The 21,868-nt window shown below is 55.7% G+C and overlaps 1 protein-coding gene across 2 annotated transcripts; it reads right to left on the bottom strand.

Annotated features, from left to right (window-relative positions):
• Positions 1-614: 614 nt before the first annotated feature.
• On the bottom strand, positions 615-15,878 carry SEMA3G (semaphorin 3G). 2 transcript variants are annotated; one of them, XM_007519161.3, is made up of 16 exons: positions 15,687-15,878; positions 13,168-13,328; positions 12,987-13,049; positions 12,687-12,806; positions 12,329-12,419; positions 12,080-12,196; positions 11,796-11,941; positions 11,580-11,694; positions 11,435-11,504; positions 10,655-10,799; positions 10,191-10,422; positions 9,995-10,086; positions 8,013-8,054; positions 6,191-6,419; positions 5,794-5,933; positions 615-2,896 (listed from the first exon to the last, which is right to left on the bottom strand). In XM_007519161.3, the coding sequence occupies exons 1-16, from the start codon at positions 15,793-15,795 to the stop codon at positions 2,456-2,458; spliced, it is 2,313 nt and encodes a 770-aa protein (XP_007519223.2). In that variant the 5' UTR covers positions 15,796-15,878; the 3' UTR covers positions 615-2,455. The 2 variants fall into 2 exon arrangements, with proteins under 2 accessions (XP_007519223.2, XP_016041955.2); XM_016186469.2 differs by having other exon boundaries at positions 5,794-5,930.
• Positions 15,879-21,868: the final 5,990 nt, after the last annotated feature.

Below are 21,868 nucleotides of genomic sequence, written 5' to 3'. Positions count from 1 at the left end.
ACAGCAACACACAAAGACAATCAGAGTGTGATTATGTGACCAAAGTATTAAGGCTGTATTAACAGCCTTCTCGTCATTTTGGTGCTAAGAACCCCTCAATAAAAATAACAGAAGTCAACTTAGAGAAGTGGGCTCCCAAGACAGAGAAACCACAAAGCCCATCCCAACATCTGCATACAAAACTAGACTTCATACATCGAGGCCTTTCTGAGAGTTACAGACAGTACCATGAGAGTAAGGGGAGAGGGTAGAAGCCGTTCATAGGTGTCCAAACACAGGAACATGTGCTGTTCAGTGGACTCAGATCCTACACCCAGGAGCTTGCCTGGAGTGGCAGGAATGGTGGCCGCTGGTGTCCTGGGAATTGCTGTCGTCTCCTCCCCAGATTCTCAGACCTCTCTCCTCTCCCCTCTCTGCCCAGGCCCTCCCTGCCCCCACAATCCTGTCTTCTCTGCTTTGAAGGAGCATCTCCCAACCAGAGTGCCCGCCTGCCCCCAGGGCCAGAGGCTGGAATCAGAGTGGATTTTACTCAGAGAAGAGAAAGGACCTCTTTGAAATACCAGTTCTTTGGGGGATGGGGAGAGGAATAATAGACAAGGCAGACATAGTCAGGGTTTGACTTCAATGGGACAGGAAGTCCTGTCTTGCTTTTTATTTATTTATTTTTTAATTCAGAACATTTTTTTTACTTCTTTATTGGGGAATTAATGTTTTACATTCGACAGTAAATACAATAGTTTGTACATGCATAACCTTCCCCAGTTTCCCATATAACAATACAACCCCCACTAGGTCCTCTGTCATCCTTCTTGGACCTGTATTCTCCCCACCCACCCACCCCCACCCCAGAGTCTTTTACTTTGGTGCGATACGCCAATTCCATTTCTGGTTCTACTTGTTTTTTTTTTTTTTTTCTTCTGATCTTGTTTTTCAACTTCGACCTGAGAGTGAGATCATCCCATATTCATACTTCTGTTTCTGACTTATTTCACTTAACATGAATTTTTCAAGGTCCATCCAAGATCGGCTCAACTGTCTTGCTTTTTATCAGCTTTTTGATAGTTTCTTCAACTTGGGTGTTATTGTTTGTTTGTTTGTTTTGTTGTTGTTGTTGTTTTTAATGGAGGGAATCCCAAAACCGTGGCTCTCGCCTCCCTCCTGTAGGTCTCCTGTGTCACTAACTTTCTCACAAGCAGGCTGGAGACAGCTTTCCATCAAGGGTTCCTTCTCCCCCTCTGCTCCTCAGCCTAAGAAACACATTACTGCTCGTGGATGAAATGCTTCCCTACATGCCTGAGCCTTGGTCCCAAAGCCAGCAGGACTTAGAAGTGCTTTCCCACCAAACAGAGAATTCCATACTTGAACCATCTATGGCCAAGCCTTACGGAAAGGAAAGCGCCGACTCCAGGGTGGGAAGCAAGTGGCCTTCTCCAAGCTCCCAGGCTAACTGATGCCATCCCCAGGGTACCCACTGCTGGCTACATGGCCCGTCCTCGCTCGCCCCTGCCATCCGCTCTCCGTCACAAAGTCTCTTTGGCCCTGGGCTCAATCCGGCCCTGCCCATGGCAGCAGCTGGCTCCCAGAGCCGCCACATCCCACCAGGCTCCCAGGCTGTGGGTGCCCACACTGGCCTTTCTGGGCTCATCAGCATGAGGGTGGGGCAGCTCACCAGGAGGTATAAGTGCCTGAGGAAAGCAGGCGAAGGTAGGGTGGGGTGGGGAGGGTGCTGAGGACAGGAAGCCAGGCCATGAGACCCTCCCCTAATTGGTGAATAAAGGAAGGCCTAAAACCCAGACTATCCCCCAGGTCCCAGGGTGGGGGACACTGGCCATCCACACTTACAGAAGCTGGGGAAGAGGCAGTGGGCAGTAACAGGGCAGTGAGACGTCAAGGTGCTAGGCAGAGGGGAGACAGCAAGGTGCCTTGCTGCTTCACCCTCTCAGTACCTCCACTTTCCTTCCCCAACTCAGGGTGGCTCACCTCGAGGGGTGCCAACTTTAAGGCCACTATCCCCAAACCCTGCCTGCTGCCTGAGGGTCTCCTGTCCAGACACCTCCTCACAGACACAGGCCCACTCAAGGGTCACTCAGAATGGCCATTGTTCTGAGGGCTGGGAAACTACCACCCAGCCCTCCCGCCTATGGGCATGACCGGAAACGTGTTGGGGAGGAGACATCCCTGAGAACAAACAGCAGCCCCACAGGGCTATAGTTGGTCAGGGGGTGCTGGCTCCAGCCTGAGGCCCAGGGCAGAGAGAGAGGGAACAGGAAAGGGACTAGGGGCAAGGGAGCCCACAGCCTCTCGGGTTGTGGCAGCCCGAAAAGGGGGTAGGGACAGACCATGCCTTTAAGAGGCAGCCAGCAGTGCTGATCCCCACGGCCCTAGCTGGGTGGCTGGGAGGCTGGGAGGCAGGAGGGGCCCGCAGCCTCTCCACACCCTGCTTCTCAGTGCTCTTCTAAGTGGCCTCCACCTCCCGGGGGGTGCGGTTCCGCTCAGCCTGCAGCCGGCTTCTCACCTTCTTGCCCAGCTCCAGCCCCACCCAGCCCTTGCCCTTGGGCATCTTGCCCCGGCTCCGGGCAGGGCACCACACTCGTTCACAGTACTCATCCACCCGGGGCACGTTGGCAAAGCCGCTGAGCTGCAGGATGTCCTTATACCAGGCCTTGGGCAGGGCGGCAGCCGGGCCTGCCCAAGTAGGAGGCTCCTCCAGCCTCAGCTCCCGGGAGAACAGGCCCTGGAGCTGCTCGGCTGGGATCACCTCCAGGGCCAGGCGTGCCACCGTCTGAGAGAAGCCATGCTCCAGCGTGGTGCAGGTGTAGACGCCGGCATCCAGGCGGCTGAGCCAGCGGAACAGCAGCCCCTGCTCCGTCTGCAGCACTCGTTCATCCGTCTTCACCTGCCGGGCACAGGGGAGGGCGTGAGCAGGTGGGCAGCCAGGCTCAGGGCAGCACCTGCTCTGCCCACTGTCTCCTTCCCAAATTCACCACCCCAGAGCTCTGTGCTCGGGCACTGCCCTGCTGACCACCTCCCAGGACTGACAGGGCAGCAGCAGCCGGGCAGGCCTGGCCTCCTCAAGATTGTGAGCTGGTCACTGGCAGGAATTCACCTTCCCTGGGTCCTGCAAAGTGGGCTAGGAAAAGATGTGGCTGGCGGAATGTTCCCTACTCGGAGCTCTGGGGCACCTATCTTGGCCTCAGGAGGGTCCTGGCAGACATTTCCACAGGGGGAAAGGCGGGGGTCAGAGGGTATTCGTGGGACTTTACTGGGGGCCTGTACCCCCATCCCCAGAGTTAAAACTTCCCACCACTCTCAACAATTTGTTTGGCTTCGTATGTTAACTCTCTTTTCAGTCACCAGGTTCCAGATGCCATCAGGATGCTGGCCAGGCTTCCCTGGATTGAAGACCCCACCAATGTGTCCTGGAGCTCCGCTTCCCCAGAGACCCACCCTACTAGGGAATGAGAGAGGCAGACTGGGAGTATGGACCGACCAGTCAACGCCCATGTTCAATGGGGAAGCAATTACAGAAGCCAGACCTTCTACCTTCTGCAACCCACAATGACCCTGGGTCCATGCTCCCAGAGGGATAGAGAATGGGAAAGCTATCAGGGGAGGGGGTGGGATATGGAGATTGGGTGGTGGGAATTGTGTGGAGTTGTACCCCTCCTACCCTATGGTTTTGTTAATTAATCCTTTCTTAAATAAAAATAAGTAAATAAATAAAAAATAAAATAAAATAAACTTCCCACCACTCTCACATACAGACAGCCTTCCAGGGGGCTGGGCGGTGGTGGACCTGGTGAAGTGCACTTATCACTATGCGCAAGGACCCGGGTATGAGCCCCCACTCCCCACCTGCAGGGGGGACGCTTTATGAGCTATGAAGCAGGTCTGCAGGAGTCTGTCTTTCTCTCTCCCTGTCTCCCCTCTCAATGTCTCTCTGTCTTGTCAAATAAAAATAGAAAGAAATAGGAGCCGGGTGATAGCATAACGGGTTAAGCACACATGGTGCAAAGCGCCAGGATCAGTATAAGGATCCTGGTTCAAGCCCCCAGCTCCCCACCTGCAGAAGAGTCGCTTCACAGGCGGTGAAGCAGGTCTGCAGGTGTCTGTCTTTCTCTCCCCCTCTCTGTCTTCCCTTCCTCTCTCCATTTCTCTCTGTCCTATCCAACAACAACAGCAATGACAACAATAACACCAACAAGGGCAACAAAATGAGAAAAATGACCTCGAAGAGCAGTGGATTCACAGTGCAGGCACTGAACCCCAGCAATAACCCTGGAGGCAAAAAAAAAAAAAGAAAGAAAGAAAGAAAGAAAGAGGAAAAAGAAAGACAGAAAGAAAGAAATGAAGGAAGGAAGGAAGGAAGGAAGGAAGGAAGGCAGGCAGACTGCCAGGAGCAGGGTAGTACAGGCACCAAGCTCCAGCGATAACCTTGGTGGCAAAATAAATAAAAATGAAAATAAATCATCAGAGAGTCTTCACTGTTTGGTCTGTACCATCCCATATTGTCCCAGAGAGCTACCTACAGTGTGGGAGGTGGGGTGTCATCCTGTTCAGCCCCTCCCTCCCCTTTGGCCTGGGCCTGCCTGGCTTTAGTCTGTACATCTGCTGAGGCTGGGTTGGTTGGGTGGGAGGTGCTGTGTAGAGGCCCCTGGCCTCTACCCTCGGCCCCTGGGGGAATCTTCTCAGTGCCCAGCCCAACAGCTGGCCCAAGGTTGGCCTCCCCCAGTTTCCAAGCTGGAAGGAGAGCACAGCCCCTCCTGGAATCAGGCAACTCCCTCACCACCCTGCCCATGGGAGCTAGAGACTCAGGAATAGTTCCTCCCTCTGCCCCACCCACACCCATCCTTCTGCTGCAGAGAAACCGTCTCTGGGACTGACAGATCTTTCCGGGTGGGGGAAGAAAGGGCCTGGGCAGACAGCTGGACTCCAGGGAGGAAGTATGGGGCCCGGCGGTGGGGGGTGCAAGGCCCAGTGGCCAGGGAGGGGCCTCAGAAGCAGAAGGACATCAGGAGTCCCTGAGGAAGAGCCTCCTTAGAGATGAAGTGCACATGCAGGCATGGAGTGGGGGGTCCCTGCCCTTTCCCCATTCCCTCTTCCCTCAGAACAGAGGTGAAGGTCTGCATGATGGAGGACTCCCGTCACAGGGGAGTGTGGTCCCATCTGGCTGGTGAGCCTCCCATGGCAGGAACTGAGCACTTTCTTCTAGGCAACCCAGGGGCCTAGTGCACACACGTCTTCAGCAAATCATGGGGAGGGGGCTCCCTCAAAGTCCCTTTCTATTATTATTATTATTAGTTTGCTTCCAGGGTTATCGCTAGGGCTAAGTGCCGGCACCACAAATCCACTGCTCCTGGCAGCCATTTTTTCTGTTTTTATTGGATAGAACAGAGAGAAATGGAGAGGAGAGGGAGACAGAGAGAGAGAGAAAGAGAGAGAAAGATAGACACCTGCATACCTGCTTCACCGCTTGTGAAGTGATCCCCTCTGCAGGTCAGAAGCTCAAAGCCAGATCCTTGCACTGCCCAGTGCCCCCAGAGTCTCTTACTAAGGTACAGGATTTTGGGTCTCACGTGAGAGGGGAGACAGGGAGAGAGAAAGACAGACTCCTGCAGACCTGCTTCATAGCTCATAAAGCGTCCCCCCTGCAGGTGGGGAGTGGGGGCTCGTACCCGGGTCCTTGCGCATAGTGATAAGTGCACTTCACCAGGTCCACCACCGCCCAGCCCCCTGGAAGATTTGAGGCGTGCCAGGAGACACGTGCAGGCTGGAGTCAGGGTCCTGGCTTACCTGGTCAGGCCCCTTGCTCCCTGGCCTCTGGAGGTACCAACGCACAGCAGCCTGGGGAGACTTGGGCCGACACTCCAGGAAGGAACTGTTGTGCTCTGTGCCATAGACGGTGCTGGTCGCCACCAGTCCTGCTGGCTCTGCTAGCGGCAGACAGAAGGCAGCCCAGCTCAGCAACCAGGGACCACTCATAAAGCCCCCATCAGCGTGATAGGTGCCCAGACGCCCTCCGCCCCCCGGCCAGCAGCCCTGTTCAAAGACCCTCCCCTGTCATACTCCAAGACCTGAAGCAGTTACAGCAGGACCAGTCTGATGCCATGTCTCACAGGGACTGGGGCCGAGGGGGTGAGGGGCATGCAAGAGCCTGGCTGGCACCCCCATACCTGCTGCTGCAGCTCACCTTCCTGGCTCTGGCCCGGGCACTGCAGGGCAGGGTTGCCATGGCGGATGTCCTGCCGGCGGAAGCGGCGCTTGCCGGTGCCAGGCCTGTAACGTGTGCAGGTGGCGCCATCCCAGGCACAGTAGGGGTCCCGAGCCAGGCAGCACTCGGCACAGGCGCTGCCATAGGTCTCGCACTGGTGCAGCTGCAGCCTGGCCACACCCAGCCGCGAACCCACGTACAGCGTTTGCTGGAGGGGGTGACATCCACAGCCCCTTGTGAGCCTGGCAGCCCCAGAAGTTAGGCTCTCGTTCCCTGCAGGGACCATCACTGCTGGGGCTCACTGCCAGAAACAAAAACTGCACTGTCTCCTGACACGCCTCAAATCCAAGCTAGGACGTAGGCGCGGGGAGAGGAACACAGGGAGGCACAGACCCTGGGGCTTTTCTCTCTTTTTAAAAAAATTTTATTTTTAACTTTATGTATTTATTTTTTTTCCCTTTTCTTGCCCTTGTTTGTTTTTCTTTGTTGTTGTAGTTATTATTGTTGTTGTTATTGATGTTATTGGATAGGACAGAGAGAAATGGAGAGAGGAGGGGAAGACAGAGAGGGGGAGAGAAAGACAGACACCTGCAGACCTGCTTCACCGCCTGTGAAGCGACTCCCCTGCAGGTGGGGAGCAGGGGCTCGAACCGGGATCCTTAAAGCCAGTCCTTGTGCTTTGCGCCACGTGCACTTAACCCGCTGCACAACTGCCCAACTCCCACCCTGGAGCTTTTCTCTCAGGGGCATCTCCAGCCCTTCCTGCTGACTTTTACCTACTGTTCAGCCTTTATCTTCACTGACCTCTGACCTTGGAGGTCCACTACTTTTTGAACTATCCCAACGCAAAGGTAAGGATTTGCCCAAAGATAAATGGAGGAGATAACTCGGGGTGATGGCATTTGCCTTCTGAAAAAGAACACGCTGCTGATCTCCAAGGATGGCCTCTTTGATGTAAACACAAACTGTGTTTTCTCTCTCATTCTTTCTCTCTCTCTCTTTTTTATGCCTCTAGTTGCTGGGGCTCGGTGCCAGCACTACGAATCCACCGATTCTGGCAGCTTTTTTTTTTTTTTCTTTTCATTTGATTGGACAGAGAAAAATTGAGAGAGGGTCTGGGGGGGAGAGAGAAAAATAAGACACCTGCAGACCTGCTTCGCAGCTTGTGAAGTGTCCCCCCTGCAGGTGGGGAGCTGACAGCTCGAACCCGGGTCATTGTGCATATCCTGTACTTAGTATTTTGTGTGCTTAACCAAGTGTACCACCGGCTGGTCCCCAGGAAGGTTTTTTTTTTTAATAGTTGTTGTAATTATTATTGTTGTTGTTATTGATATTGTCGTTGTTAAGACAGAGAGAAATGGAGAGAGGAGGAGAAGACAGAGAGGAAGAGAGAAAGACAGACACCTGCAGACCTGCTTCACCGCCTGTGAAGCGACTGCCCTGCAGGTGGGGAGCCGGGGGCTGGAACCGGGATCGTTACTCCTGTCCTTGCGCTTAGCGTCAGATGCACTTAACCTGCTGCGCTACGGCCCGACCCCCAGGTTTGTGTTTTCTATCAGGCTTTTCAACCCCCTTGTTTCAACCCCCTCCCCAGATCTGGGTACAGCCTACTCGCTGCCACCATCTACTGTCTGTAGTTTTGTCGTTTGAGTTCTTGCCACCCAGCGGGAACGTCAGCCCTGCTGCAAGACCCAACCAGACGACTGGGGTCCACTTGGGGGCCATGGTTGAAGGAAGGTAGTGGAAGGAGAAGGAGTGATGGGATGGTGGGTGGAGAGGGGGAGAGTGCAGCTGCTCTTACCCTTTTAACAGAGATCTCCATCTCAGTGATGGGTGTTGGCACCTGGGGGAGAAACAGAGTCGGACTGAGACCCTTTCCTGCACCCCTGCTTCAGCCTCTAGCCCTGGTAGGAGCCCCTATCTCCCAGCCTGGGTCAGTGCACCGTCTGGCTACCAAGGCTAGACAGTCTTCCCAGACATCAGGTTACAAGAAAGTTCCCGGCCCTGGCTGGCCTCCAAACACAAAGCTCGGCTAAATGCTCAATGTCCTAGCATCCTCTCCCACAGCTCAGTCCCTTGCAGCAGAGCAGCTGTCCCAAATCACCCATGTCAGGAGCAGGCAGTCGGCACCTCCCTGCCTGACCCCGCTGGGGCCCAGCAGAACCTGCTGGGGACCTGCAGTTTCCAGCTCTTCAGTCCGGCAGGAACCGCTGCATCAGCGAACATGACTGCTTGGACCCTCCAATGACTGCAAGCTCGGTAGAGACAGTCTCATCTCAGGTTGGTGGGGTAGCGCCCATAGAAGCGCAACAGACTTGCATGTCTGCAACCCCAGAAGTCCTGGGTTCAACCCACTACAAACTAGAGCTGAGCAGTGCTTCAGTAAAAACAAACAAACAAACAAACAAAAAACACACATAGCGCAAGGACCGGCATAAGGATCCCAGTTCGAGCCCCTGGCTCCCTACCTGCAGGGGAGTCGCTTCACAGGCGGTGAAGCAGGTCTGCAGGTGTCTGTCTTTCTCTCCCCCTCTCTGTCTTCCCCCTCCTCTCTCCATTTCTCTCTGTCCTATCCAACAATGACAACATCAATAATAATCACTACTACAACAACAAAAACCAACAAGGACAACAAAAGGGAAAATAAATATAAAAAAATGAAAAATCATAAAGTTCTTTTGCTTGTCATCTGTTGATGGGCATTTGGGTAACAAAGGACTGGCTAAAGAAGTAATGGGATATATACTCCATGGAATTCTACTCTGCAATCAAAAAAGGTGATATTGTGTCCTTTGAGACAAAATGGATGCAACAGGAGGTGATTATGTTTAGCGAAATAAGTAAAGGGATGGTCTCACTCATGTGGAATCTAGAGATCTGACTTACATGAACTTGGGGTTAAAAAAAATCAGGGAGTCTGGCGGTAGCACAGCTGGCTAAGCGCACATGGCGCGAAGCACAAGGACGGGCGGGAGGATCCCTGTTCGAGCCTCCAGCTCCTCACCGGCAGGGGAGTCGCTTCACAGGAGGTGAAGCAGGTCTGCAGGTGTCTGTCTTTCTCTCCCCCTCTCTGTCTTCCCCTCCTCTCTCCATTTCTTTCTGTCCTATCCAACAACAACAACATCAAGAACAACAATAATAACTACAACAATAAAACAACAAGGGCAACAAAAGGGAATAAATAAATAAATATTAAACAATAATAGTCTGGACAAAACAGAAGCAAGAAAACTGTTAGACTTGTGAGAACTCTGGTAGTTATTTTTGGGAGGTGGGAGGGTGAACCATACACTGTAATCTTGCAATCTTGTAACATACTATTAATAACAAATTTAACAATTATTTTAAAGGGGGAGGTGGTACACCTAGTTAAGTGCACACACCACAGTGCACAAGCACCCAGTTTTAAACCCCTGGTCCCCACCTGCAGGGGGAAGTGAAACTGGGCTGCAGGTGTCTACCTCTCTCTCTCTCCCTAACTCCTCCTCCCCTCTTAATTTCTCTCTGTCTCTCTACCCAATAGTAAATTAGTAAGATTTTGTTGTTGTTGTTGTTACCAGAGCACTGCTCAGTTCTGGCTTATGGTGGTACAGGAGGGAATGAACCTGGAACTTTGGAGCCTCAGGCAAGAGAGTCTCTTTGCATAACCATTATGCTATCTACCCTCCCCAGTCAATTAATAAGACTATTAAAAAGCTGCTTGCCCTCCTGTGTTTTGCTCCTGCTTCCCTGTGGCCTGGACCCTGGCCGGGCCTGCGGGGGCCCTGCACCCAGCCCGCTCACCTTGAACACCTGGAGTTCCTCCAGGACCACCTCCTCGGGGTGCGCCGAGGCCCCTGTCTGCAGGGCCATGACCTTGAGCACAGAGCCCGAGTCTAGCAGAGAGGAGAGGTTCGTGAGACAAGAAGGGGCACCCCTGGGCCCCCGCTGCACGCACCCCTGCACGCACCCCTGTTGCTACCCCGCTCAGCCCACCCACCGGTCCCCAGGAAGATGACGTCATAGGTGCCGTCCTCCGCCTCCACGCGGTCCACCGCGATCTGCCGCAGCCGCTGGGTCAGGTGGGTTTTGACGAGGACCGGCCGGCCTGCCCTGGGTTGCACAGGCAGGAACATGAGTGGGTGGGCACGGGCGAACTGTAGCACTTCATCCGGGTACTGCTTGGTGCTGCTGAAGGGCCGTCCTGGCTGTGCAGTCATCTTGCTGGGGCACTGGGGGAGCCCAGAAGGCAGCTGCTGACCACCCTGGGGTCTCGAGTCTGCCTGGGTCCATCTGACCATGGACATCCTAGCCTCACAGGGGCCACAGGACAGGCTCCTGGCTGTGGCGGGGCTCTGCTCCCTCCCCTCTGCCCTCCCAGCTGCTCTGGAGCCTCAGGCCAGCACCACCAGGGAGCCCTGCAGACCCAGACCATCCCAGGCCCTTTCCCAGGCCCACACTCACCATGCCGGGGCGTGGAAAGGGCACCTTGCCCCTGTAGGGCCCCCACTGGTGCTGGGGACCATCTTGGTGGGCAAAGGGCCCTTTGAAGACTTCCCAGATGTCCTCCATGTGGTACACACACACCGCAAAGCCCTGGAACACAGCACTGCCGGGGACAGGACAGTCAGTCACCCTGGGGTGCCCTGCCCATGAGCAGAACAGAGGGTGACAGTGCCTATGTCAAGCAAAGAGGAAAGCGAGGGCACCGAGGCAAAGACAAAGACAGGGAGGCGGCCTGTGGAGGCAAAGAGTCTGGGTGGAGATGCAGAGCTGTGCTGAAGCCAGGACATGGAAGAGGGACAGGGACCTGGGAATCCAGGACATGGAGGAGGGACAGGGACCCGGGAAGCCAGGACGTGGAGGAGGGACAGGGACCCAGGAAGCCAGGACATGGAGGAGGGACAGGGACCCAGGAAGCCAGGACATGGAGGAGGGACAGGGACCCGGGAAGCCAGGACGTGGAGGAGGGACAGGGACCCGGGAAGCCAGGACATGGAGGAGGGACAGGGACCCGGGAAGCCAGGACATGTGGAAAGACAGGGACCTGGGAAACCAGGACATGGAGGAGGGACAGGGACCCGGGAAGCCAGGACATGTGGAAAGACAGGGACCCGGGAAGCCAGGACACGGAGGAGGGACAGGGACCCGGGAAACCAGGACATGTGGAGGGACAGTGACCCAGGAAGCCAGGACATCACAGCAGAACCTCTTCAGGGATGTACAGGGGGGTGATGTGCCTACCTGACAGTGCTGAACAGAGCATACACCTCCAGGTTCTTGCCTGCTTTGGGCCACAGCAGAAACACATCCTCTGGGAGACAGAAGGCCACCATTGGCTCTGAGGCCACCCTGCTTGGCCCCGTGCTAACCCCGCCCACTCCCTTACCCAGCTGGTCGAAATGGGTCTCGGCACCCCCAGGGCCAGGCACGGAGCACACCAGCCTGGCCTTGAGGAAGGTGCTCCACTTGTTCACCAGCACTCGCTGTCCACCCACGTCGTTCTGGGGGAGGGAGGGAGGCGCACAGTCAGCCCTGCCCCCATCCCCCATCCCCAGCACCCTGTACCCTGTACCCCTCTCTCTGTCCCCTTCAAAGCGCTCACCACGCAGACACGGCCCACACGGCTAACAGTAACGCGGCCCGGGGCACCATCCGGGGAAGGGACTGTCTCCGAGAAGAAGAAGTAGACTTTGTCGTCGTCCTGGTCAGAATTGTCGGGGATCCGAGCAGCCATCACAAACTGGGGGTCTGGGGTGGGCGATAGGATGAAATCAAGGGGAGGGTCTCCAGGGGTCCCAACCCAACTGGAAGGGGAAGAGGGTCTGATGAGAAGGTGCCGCATTCCCAGCCAGTGCCCAGCCGGCCTCAGCAGAACCCCGGTCTCACCGTGCAGAAGATTCTGGTCAGAGTCAGAGCGCAAGGCTGGCCAGGGGCCCCCACTCCGGAAAATCATGGCCTCACGCCCCAAGAAGTCAGCAGTTAGGCCCGTGTACAGCTCCCCGCCTGGGGTGCAGATGAGGCCAGAGTCAGGGGACAGAGGGGGAGGAGGGACTCCACTCTTCCCTGGTGACATCACCGGCCTCCCCTCCCCAGACCTTCCCTCACCTGGGCGTCACCCACCCCACCGTCACCTACCTACGACAGTGCTGGCGAAGGGCCGGCTGGGCTCGTGGGGGCACCGTCCTCGTCCGCTCTCCACGCTGCCCGGCTCCAGGTGGAGCACATGCTGGCAGAAGGAGGTGTCACCTGCAAGAACAGCCGCAGCCCCCTCCCGACCCACCCCCACCCAGGCAGTGCCACCGTGCACTCTGGGAGAGCAGGGGTGGGTGGAAGGCATCCTCCCCTTCAGGGCCCCTTGTGACCTTTGCTCCTGGCACAAAGGCATCTTTCAGGCCCCTCCTGACCCCTCATCCTGACCTGACTGGGACTCAATAGGGAGCGTCCAGACTGCAGAGGGAACGGGACTGCCCCCCTCCCCAGCCCTCCTGCTCACCTCCCCGCGGTGCCCGACTGTGATGAGGGCGCAGGATGGCAGAAAGGCCCCGGTGCCACATGCCAGCAGGTGTGTCCGGTTGTGGGGCTGCAGCACCCGTATGAAGTTGGCACATTCCGTCTAGGGGCAGCAGGGGGTGGGGTAAAGGGGACCGTGCAATCTCCCGGGGCAGGGAAGGTGGGGGTGACACTTCACAGGCCTGCTGAAGCCCTCTAGTGTCCCCAAATGCACCCGGTATGAACGGGCAGCTGTGGGGTAAGTCTGGGGGGGGACGGGAGGCAGGCACCCCACAACACTCACCACGGGATCTCGGCCCTTACGAACACACTCTTCCCTCTGGCCAGGCTGTGGCGGCCACAGGACCTGAAGTGACAACTGGCTCATCTCTGACCTCCGAGTCCCAGTTTGCCCCCTTCTGGCTTGGCACCCCCAAGGTGCCCAGATCTCCACAGACCCTCTCCCCGGGGCCACTTTGACTCACCTCCCGGGGATCCGGCCATGCCCGGTCCAGGCGAAGAGAGTAGAGGACCTCTCGCCCCCCCAGGAAGAGACGGTCCCGGTACTCATCCAAGTACAAGACACGAAGGTCCAGGGAGCCCCGAGGACCCAGAAAGAGGGCAGAGCGGTTGGCAGTCAGGAGGTCTAGGAGGGGGTGGAGAGGAAGTGAACCCCCTTTGCCAGGCAAAGGCTGGGCAGTGGAGCGACCAGCTGTGCGCCCACCACCTCACACACTCGCATCTGGAAAAGGTTTCCATCTAGGGGCTGCCGAAGGGGTTCAGAGGAAATGGCTCCTAGGGGCAGTAGGGCAGGAGACTCTGAGCCCCCAAGGGAGCCCAGTCCATCCAGGGGCCTTACCCTCCACTTCTGAGTCCTTCCTCTGAGCTCGCTTGTTTTTGTCTTTTTTTTTTTAAACCAGAGCACTATTCAGCTCTGGTTTATGGTGGTGGTGGTGGGGTGAGGATTGAACCTGGGACCTTGGGGCCTGAAGCATGAGTCTTTTTGCATAACCATTATGCTATCTACCCTCCACCCCCTTGCTTGCTTTTTAAATGTCTGTCATCACTACTCCAGAATCACTTTTTCCTGAGATGGAGACAAAAGGCGTAGGGAGAATGGAAGAATCCACAGGGACACTTTCTCCAAGCTTGAACCTGGTCCTTCAACATGGCAAAGCAACTGACTGCGCCAATGAGACATTGCGCCAGCCCACCCAGGCCATCCACTCAGTGTCCCCTTCCCAGTGGCCCATCTGTGCCCACCCGTCATCAGAGGACACAGCCCCATCGACAGGAAGGATGGCAGCCAGCTGGGCCAACTTCCTTCGGGGGTGGGGACAGAGCAGCAGGCAGGGCTGAGTCAGCAGGACAGGGATGCAGGAGGGGGGTGTGCCCAGCAGAGGGACACCTGGCTGTCAGGCTCTGTCCACCTGGGACATGGGGAGGGGGGTGTGACTGTGGGGGCATGCTGGTCTCAGGAGCTTGGGGTTCAGCCAGGAAGATGAGGATGATGGTGGGCAGGGGGCAGGCATCAGGATGTGGTGTCGAGGGAGTACCTAGATGACCCTTCCACACCATCACCTAATTCGTGGGCAGCCTCTTCCAGGAAGTCCTCCATCACTCACAGTGTGGAGAGAACTGGCCCTATCTGAGCTTGCTGATAGCCTGACCACCCCCACCCCCCACAAACACACACACACTCACACACACACACACTCACACACACACACTCACACACACACACTCACACACATACTCACACACACTCACACACACACTCACACACTCACACTCACACAAACACTCACACACACACACACCCACACACACTCACACACACTCACACTCACACACTCACACACACTCACACACTCACACACACACACACACACTCACACACACACTCACACACACTCACACACACACTCACACACACAGACACACACACTCTCACACACACACAGACACACTCACACACACACACCCACACACACACTCACACACACTCACACTCACACACTCACACACACACACAGACACACACAGACACACACACACTCACACACACACTCACACACACTCACACACACACTCACACACACACTCACACACACAGACACACACACACACACACACAGTCACACACACAGACACACTCACACACACACACTCACACACACAGACACACACACTCACACACACACTCACACACATACTCACACACACACACACACACTCACACACACACACACAGTCACACACACAGACACACTCACACACACTCACACACACAAACTCACACACACACACACTCACACACACACTCACACTCACACACACACACACACACACTCACACAGACACACACTCACACACAGCCCAGACCACAGTTCCTAGAGCAGGACCACCTGCTTCTTTCAGGCCCCCTGACTCTCCAGATAAAGCCATGTCCCCCTGAACTCTTCAGAGAAGACCAAGCCCTAGGTTTGGGGGTCCCAAGGGAAGGGATCACCTCTGTGGTTTCCTCAAGAAGACCCCTGCCCTGTCCTATCTGCTCAGGAGGCTGGGCTGACTGCAGCACAAATGACAGGTCAGGGCTCAGCTCCTGGGCCCCAAAGGGGCAAGAGAAGAAAGGGGCCCCTCCCAGGGTGGGGAGGGGGGAAATGACCAACCCTGGGGAGGGGGGTCACTCAAGGATTCGGGGAGGGGGCCCCACGGCTGCTGCCCTGCTCCTCGTTGCCGTCCTTCCATCTGTCCGCCCATGGGCAGGTCATGGGCTCAGCCCAGACACATCTCCAGCCCCTCCATCCACTCCCACCTCTGCCCATCTCCAGCTCCTCCTCCCCGACACTCCCTTCTCCTCCAGGACCCCTCCCTGAGGCGGTGGGCAGGGGACACCACCCAGGGAGTGACAGTGAAGTCCTTCCCTCCTGTGGCCCTGTGGGAAGTGAGCGCAGCCCTGATGGGCTCCATGGTGGAGGTGACACAGCCGGCTCCCAGGTACCTCTGTAGGAGAGCTGCAGTCGGGGCACGGGGCCGCCGGGGCTGGGGCTGCCCCCTCGGAGCAGGACCCCACCCAGGAGGCAGCAGACGGCCCAGGCCGATAAGGCCATGCCGGGACCCGGGGCACCACGCAGCCTGCCCGCCCAGCCCGCCACAGAGCCGACCTCTGCTCCAGCCACCACAGCCGCTGTCGTCGCTGTGTCGCAGCCTGGTCTGCCACTTATAAGGCAGCGGCTCCACCCCATCCAGGGCCAGGAAGGGGAGGGCAGGGAGGGGCGAGCTAGCTAAGGCGAGGACATAGCCACCTGCAGCCTCTCAAGCCCCAGGCCCCATCCCAGGTGACACCACCCATAGGTGACACCCAACGGCCCAGTTCTACACTCCCCCAGCTCCCCAGCCCCACTGGGAATAGACACCACAAACCCTGCTCCTCAAGCTCCAGAGAAAGGGGGTCACAGGGGAGTCTGGGGGTGGCTTGCTGAGTTAAGCACACAGAGTACAAAGCACAAGGACCCTGTGAGAATCTGGGTTCCAGCACCCCCACTCCCCACCCACAGGGTAGGTGCTTCACAAGCAGTGAAGCAGGTCTGCAGGTGTCTTTCTCTCTCCCTCTCTATCTCCCCCTTCCCTCTCAATTTCTCTCTGTCCTATCCAATTAAAAAATAATAAATAAATGGAGGGAGTCAGGTGGTAGCGCAGCGCAGCGAGTTAAGCACAGGTGGCGCTAAACGCAAGGACCGGCATAGGATCCCTGTTCCAGCCCCCAGCTCCCCACCTGCAGGGAAGTCGCTTCCCAGGCGGTGAAGCAGGTCTGCAGGTGTCTGTCTTTCTCTCCCTCTCTCTGTCTTCCCCCTCTTCTCTCCATTTCTCTCTCTGTCCTATCCAACAACAACATCAACAACAATAATAACTACAACAACAATAAAACAACAAGGGCAACAAAAGGGAAAATAAATAAAAGATTTTTTTTTAATGGAAAAAATAACTGCCAGGAGCAGTAGCTTTATAGTGCCCAGAAAACTTGAGTGGGAGCAGCTTGGGTGGCAGAGCAGTGGACAAATTGTTGAACTCTGAAAGCCTGAGATCTTGAGTTCTATCCCAGACATTGCATGTACTAGAGTGATGTTCTGCTTTTCTCCCCCTCCCCCTTTCATAAATAAATAAGTTAAATTAAAAGAGAGGGAGGAAGGGAGAAAGAAAAGGAAAGAAGGAAGGAAGGAAGGAAGGAAGGAAGGAAGGAAGGAAGGAAGGAAGGAGGAAGGAAAGAGAGAGGGACAACAAGGGCAACAAAAGGGAATAAATAAAATTTTTAAAAAAAAAGAAAAAGAAAGAAGGAGTGGGGAGGTGGCGCAGCGGGTTAAGCGCAGGTGGCGCAAAGCTCAAGGACCCACATAAGGACCCCCACCAGCAGGGGAGTCGCTTCCCAGGCGGTGAAGCAGGTCTGCAGGTGTCTGTCTTTCTCTCCCCCTCTCTGTCTTCCCCTCCCCTCTCCATTTCTCTCTGTCCTATCCAACAACAACAACATCAATAACAACAATAAAACAAGGCAACAAAAGGGAATAAATAAATAAATATTTAAAGGAGAAAGAAAGAAAGAAAGAAAGAAAGAAAGAAAGAAAGAAAGGAAGGAAGAAACTTGAGTGGGGGTCATCAGACAGGGAGGAGCCTGACCCCAGGCCCAGCAGGTTGTGTTCAGCGTGTCCCTTTCTGGAACTGCCTCTCTTTCACATCTGGGATGCTGGTCCCCTCCTCATTTCTCCCTTGGAAGGGCAGCAGCTTGACCCCTTGAGTCAGCATGAGAATGACCCAGGGGCCTTGAACCTTGTCTCTTTGTCCCCACCTCCCCCAGAGTCACCTGCACCCCTCAGAGGCGTCTGACCTGGGTTTAGGCCAGGGCCAGTCAGGGAGGCTAGTGGCTGACCTCAGCCCACACTGCTTCCTGCCCTGGAGAACTGGGCCCAGGGTCTCTCCTCTCTGGGGATTAACCCCCTTCCAAGGTCAGGGCTCAGCTACTGTTGGTGTAAAAGGCTGCCATAATGGACATTAAATCCTGGTCCTTCCAGGGGTGGAGCCCCCCCTTCTGTCTGTGGCTCCTGGGGAGGGCACCTGGCACGCAGCCCACAGCCTGGGCGGAAGGCCAACGTCTGACTGGAGATGCAGCCGGAAGGCCGCTCAGCCAGCATGTGGCCACCGGCTGTGGGCGGGAGGCCCAACAAGCCCTTGGTCTGCCAACTCACCCTGGGGGTCTCAGCCCAGCCGGGCATCCAGCTGGGGCTGCTGGGGAGGGCACTCTACTGGCACAGAAGAGGGGGAGGGTGGCCCCCTGCAGAGTGCTCAAGAGGAAATAGAGGCTGGGCCTGGGAGCCAGAGCTCTGCTGCTAATCTGTGGTGTGGTCCTCTCCCTCCTGGGCCTCAGTTTCTCCATCTGGGCCATTCATTCATGAGAAAGAAGGAAAGAGACAGAGCTAGGACTCTACTCAACTCTGGCATAAGGCAGTGCTGGGGATTGAACCTAAGCCCTCTGTGGCCTCAGGCATGCAAGTCTTTTTGCTTTAACAGGCTGAGGTATCTCTCCAACCCTTAATGCCTCATCTGAAACTGTAAAGGGGACATGGAAATTCTAGAAAAGGCCCGTTTTGGCTACAGCAAGGCAAGAGTTCTCTGGGTGTCTCGAATCATCAGACCCAATCCCAGGCATCTTTTGCCATCTAGTGGACAATGTGAGACCTGCAGCAGATCCATCCCAAAGCTGCCCACTGTATCACTGGCAGACACCACAGCTTCTTGGTATAGTTGGCAGTAGCCAGCTACCAGGTAACTGTACTGTGAAAAGACAAGCGGAGGGGGGGGGCTGGCTGGTAGCACAGCGGGTTAAGCACATATGGTGTGAAGTGCAAGAACCAGCACAGGCAGTGAAGCAGGTCTGCAGGTGTCTATCTTTCTCCCCCCCCCCCCCCCCCCCGTCTTCCCCTTCCCTCTCTATTTCTCTCTGTCCTACCCAACAACAATGACAACAAAATGGGAAAAATGGCCTCCAGGAGCAGTGGATTCATAGTGCAGACACCGGGGCCCTAGTAATAACCCTAGAGGCAAAAAAAAAAAAAAACCCACAGGGGCCGGGTGGTGATGCACCTGGTTAAGTGCACACATTACAGTGCACAAGGACTCAGGTTCAAGTCCTTGGTCCCCACCTGCAGGGGACAAGCTTCAGGAGTGGTGAAGCAGGGCTGCAGGTGTCTCTCTGTCTCTTGCCTTCTCTATCTCCCCCTCCCCTCTCAGTTTCTCTCTATCCAGTCATAAGTAAAGAAGCTATATTTAAGAAGAAAGAAAGAAAAGACAAGGGCTAGGGAGTCGGGCCGTGGCCCAGTGGGTTAAACACACATGGCGCAAAGCGCAAGGACTGGTGTAAAGATCCCGGTTCGAGCCCCCGGCTCTCCACCTGCAGGGGAGTCGCTTCACAGGTGGTGAAGCAGATCTGCAGGTCCCCCTCTTTCTGTCTTCCCCTCCTCTCTCCATTTCTTTCTGTCATATCCAACAACGACGACATCAATAACTCCAACAATAAAACAACAAGGACAACAAAAGGGAATAAATAAATAAATATTTTAAAAGAAAAAAAGAAAGAAAGCAAAGACAAGGGCATGAGGGACATTCCAATTAGAGCTTCTGATGAAGGAAATCAAGGGAGGCTTCATGGAGGAAGCACTATCCAAGTAAAAGATAGAACAGCCCAGAACAAATGAAGCAGGACTGACACATGTCAGGAAACACTGTCATGTGCTGGTGGGAGCTTGGAGCCCTTGGCCACAGACATGAGCGATACAGCACCCGTTGAGATGTTTGTGCCCATATATCTGTCGCCTCCAGGTAGGTGGTCGCGGAGGAGGCCATAGCCCAGTCTCTCCAGCTTGAATTCTGGAAGGACTGAGCATGGACTGAGCAGACACTCCCAGTTCCTTCTCCACCATCCTCACTTCATCACAAATATGGATACAACCCCCCCAGGAGCTCCCTGCCTGGGGGGACCCCTTTGTTTGAGACACCAGCCAGCCAGACCCTTAGCACCTTCTCTGTATCTGCCTCGGTCAACCTTCCTGTTTCATTCAGTTTGACTTTATTATTATTATTATTATTCTATTTTATTTATTTATTTTTGCAACCAGGCTTATGATTGGGGCTCAGGGCTTGTCTGATAACTCCACCACTCCTGGTGGTCACTTTATTTTATTTTATTGTTTTGGATTGAGACAGAGCGAAACTGAGAGTAAACAAGGAGACAGAGGGGAAGGGAGGGAGGAAGAGAGAGAAAGATGCAACACTACTCCACCACTCGTGAAGCTTCCCACCAACAGGTGGGGACCTGGGTTTGAACCTGGGTTCTTGCACATGGGAACATGCGTGTCACTGCTCTGCTTTTTTTTTTTTTTAACTTAAAGCAACAGACACTTACTTCTCACAATATTGGCTGCTTAACTCTTGGGTCCCTCTCTTCCCCAATCCCACCAGTATCCCAAAGCCCCGGGTGTCCTTGAACTCTCAGGTTGTTTGTTTACTAGAGCACTACTCAGCTCTGGCTGATGGTGCTGTGGGGAATTGAACCTGGGACTTTGGAGCTTCAGGCATGAGAGTCTGTTGGCATAACCATTATGCTATTCCCCTGCCCCCTCTCAGATTCTTGTTCTCCTCATCTAACTCCTTTCTCCATAATTCAGCCACTCACCCCCCCCACAAGTCCCTACCCCTGAGGGCACAACCTTCAAGCCTGTCTGCTCAGAACAGTCCTTTCCCCGGACAGGACACCACCCCCGGCACCCCCCAGTTCTTCCTTCATTGCCCTCCCCACACTCAGCTTGGATGTGAGCTGCGACAAATGTCCCCTGAGCCCCCAGCCCCATCTTGATCCCACCGACAGCCATTCCCGACTCATCCTCACACGCGCCCCTCTCCTTGGCTCCATCCCTCTCTGATCCCAGGATGTCTGCAGCACTTTGCCAACTGTTCAGATCCATCTTGTTCATATCCACCTCCGCTCACCAAAGTGCCCCTGGGCAGGTGGCTGAGTCTCCCCTCCACCCATCTTGTCCTGTGGCCCTGGATTCACTGGACCTTCTCCTCACCCAGAACCCGGCCCAGTCTCAGGTGGCTGACCTCACCCGGCCCTGGCCTGCAGGGCCTTTCTGCTCCAGCCTTTCTCTCCTTTCCCCTCCACCTAGATGCTCGTGTGTCCTCCCATGGCAACTTCCCAGCGGATCTGCAGGCCACCGCCTCAAGGAGGCCTTCCTGGACCACTCTGTCTGCTGGGACCACAATACTGTTCTAATTCCCACTCCAGGGATACAGCAGTTCTCCCACTGAACTTGTCTCCCCGAAGTGACTGTAAATTCCATGAGGCCAGGGCCTGGGCCCTGTGCCGTGGGCCCCCGCACACAGGCTGTGTAGGCTGCAACATGGGTATGTAACGTGGCCACATGATGGTTCTGAGCCCCGCCTTATTCCCTCCTCACGCCCAGGCTGCTCCGGGTGTCTGTCTGTCCATGTAGTCCCTGAGTTGCCTGAGGGTCCCACCCCATGCCTTGCACCTCTCTGGGGACCATGTGTCTCTTCCCAGCTCTGGCCTCCCCGAGAGGAATGTTCAAAATCCCGGCACCACCCCCAGAATGCTGGGTCTGTCTGGGGAATGCTGCTTGGGCGCAGGTGGCCAGGCTGGGAGCTGTGGGTGAGCAGGGTGAGGACAGCTGCCAGCATTCTTGAAGGGGTCTGGACGCCAGGAACAGCTGTCTCACAGGCACTTCTGCTTCCTCCAGCCTGTCCCTGCCCCTGCCCACTGCCAGCACCACCAGCTCTGCCACTGCTCCGGCCTCAGCGCCCCTGCTGAGCTGAGAACAGGGGGCTTCACACTTTCATCCACACCTCCACGTGTCTCAGGAGCTGCCAAGTCCAACCCCTCTAGCCCTGGCCCATCAGACAGAGCCCTTGGCCAGAGCCCAGGACCCAGGGGCCAGGACTCTCCCTCAGGCTCCCAGGGTCCTCAGCTGGTGAATGGGTGAGGGGAGGGAGATGACCACTCCTCAGAGCTGCCGGCAGCCTCGAGAGTAGGCTGGCTATATGGCAGGCTCCCTGGCCCTCACCAAGTCCTGCTTCCCTAGCAGAGAGGAGGGTGCAGGGCTGTGTGCCCAGAGCCTC

The sequence above is a fragment of the Erinaceus europaeus genome, chromosome 12 (assembly GCF_950295315.1).
Source record: "Erinaceus europaeus chromosome 12, mEriEur2.1, whole genome shotgun sequence".
Taxonomy (NCBI): domain Eukaryota; kingdom Metazoa; phylum Chordata; class Mammalia; order Eulipotyphla; family Erinaceidae; genus Erinaceus; species Erinaceus europaeus.
The sequence above is the reverse complement of the archived record's forward strand: the minus strand, read 5'-3'. Positions and strand labels throughout refer to the sequence as shown.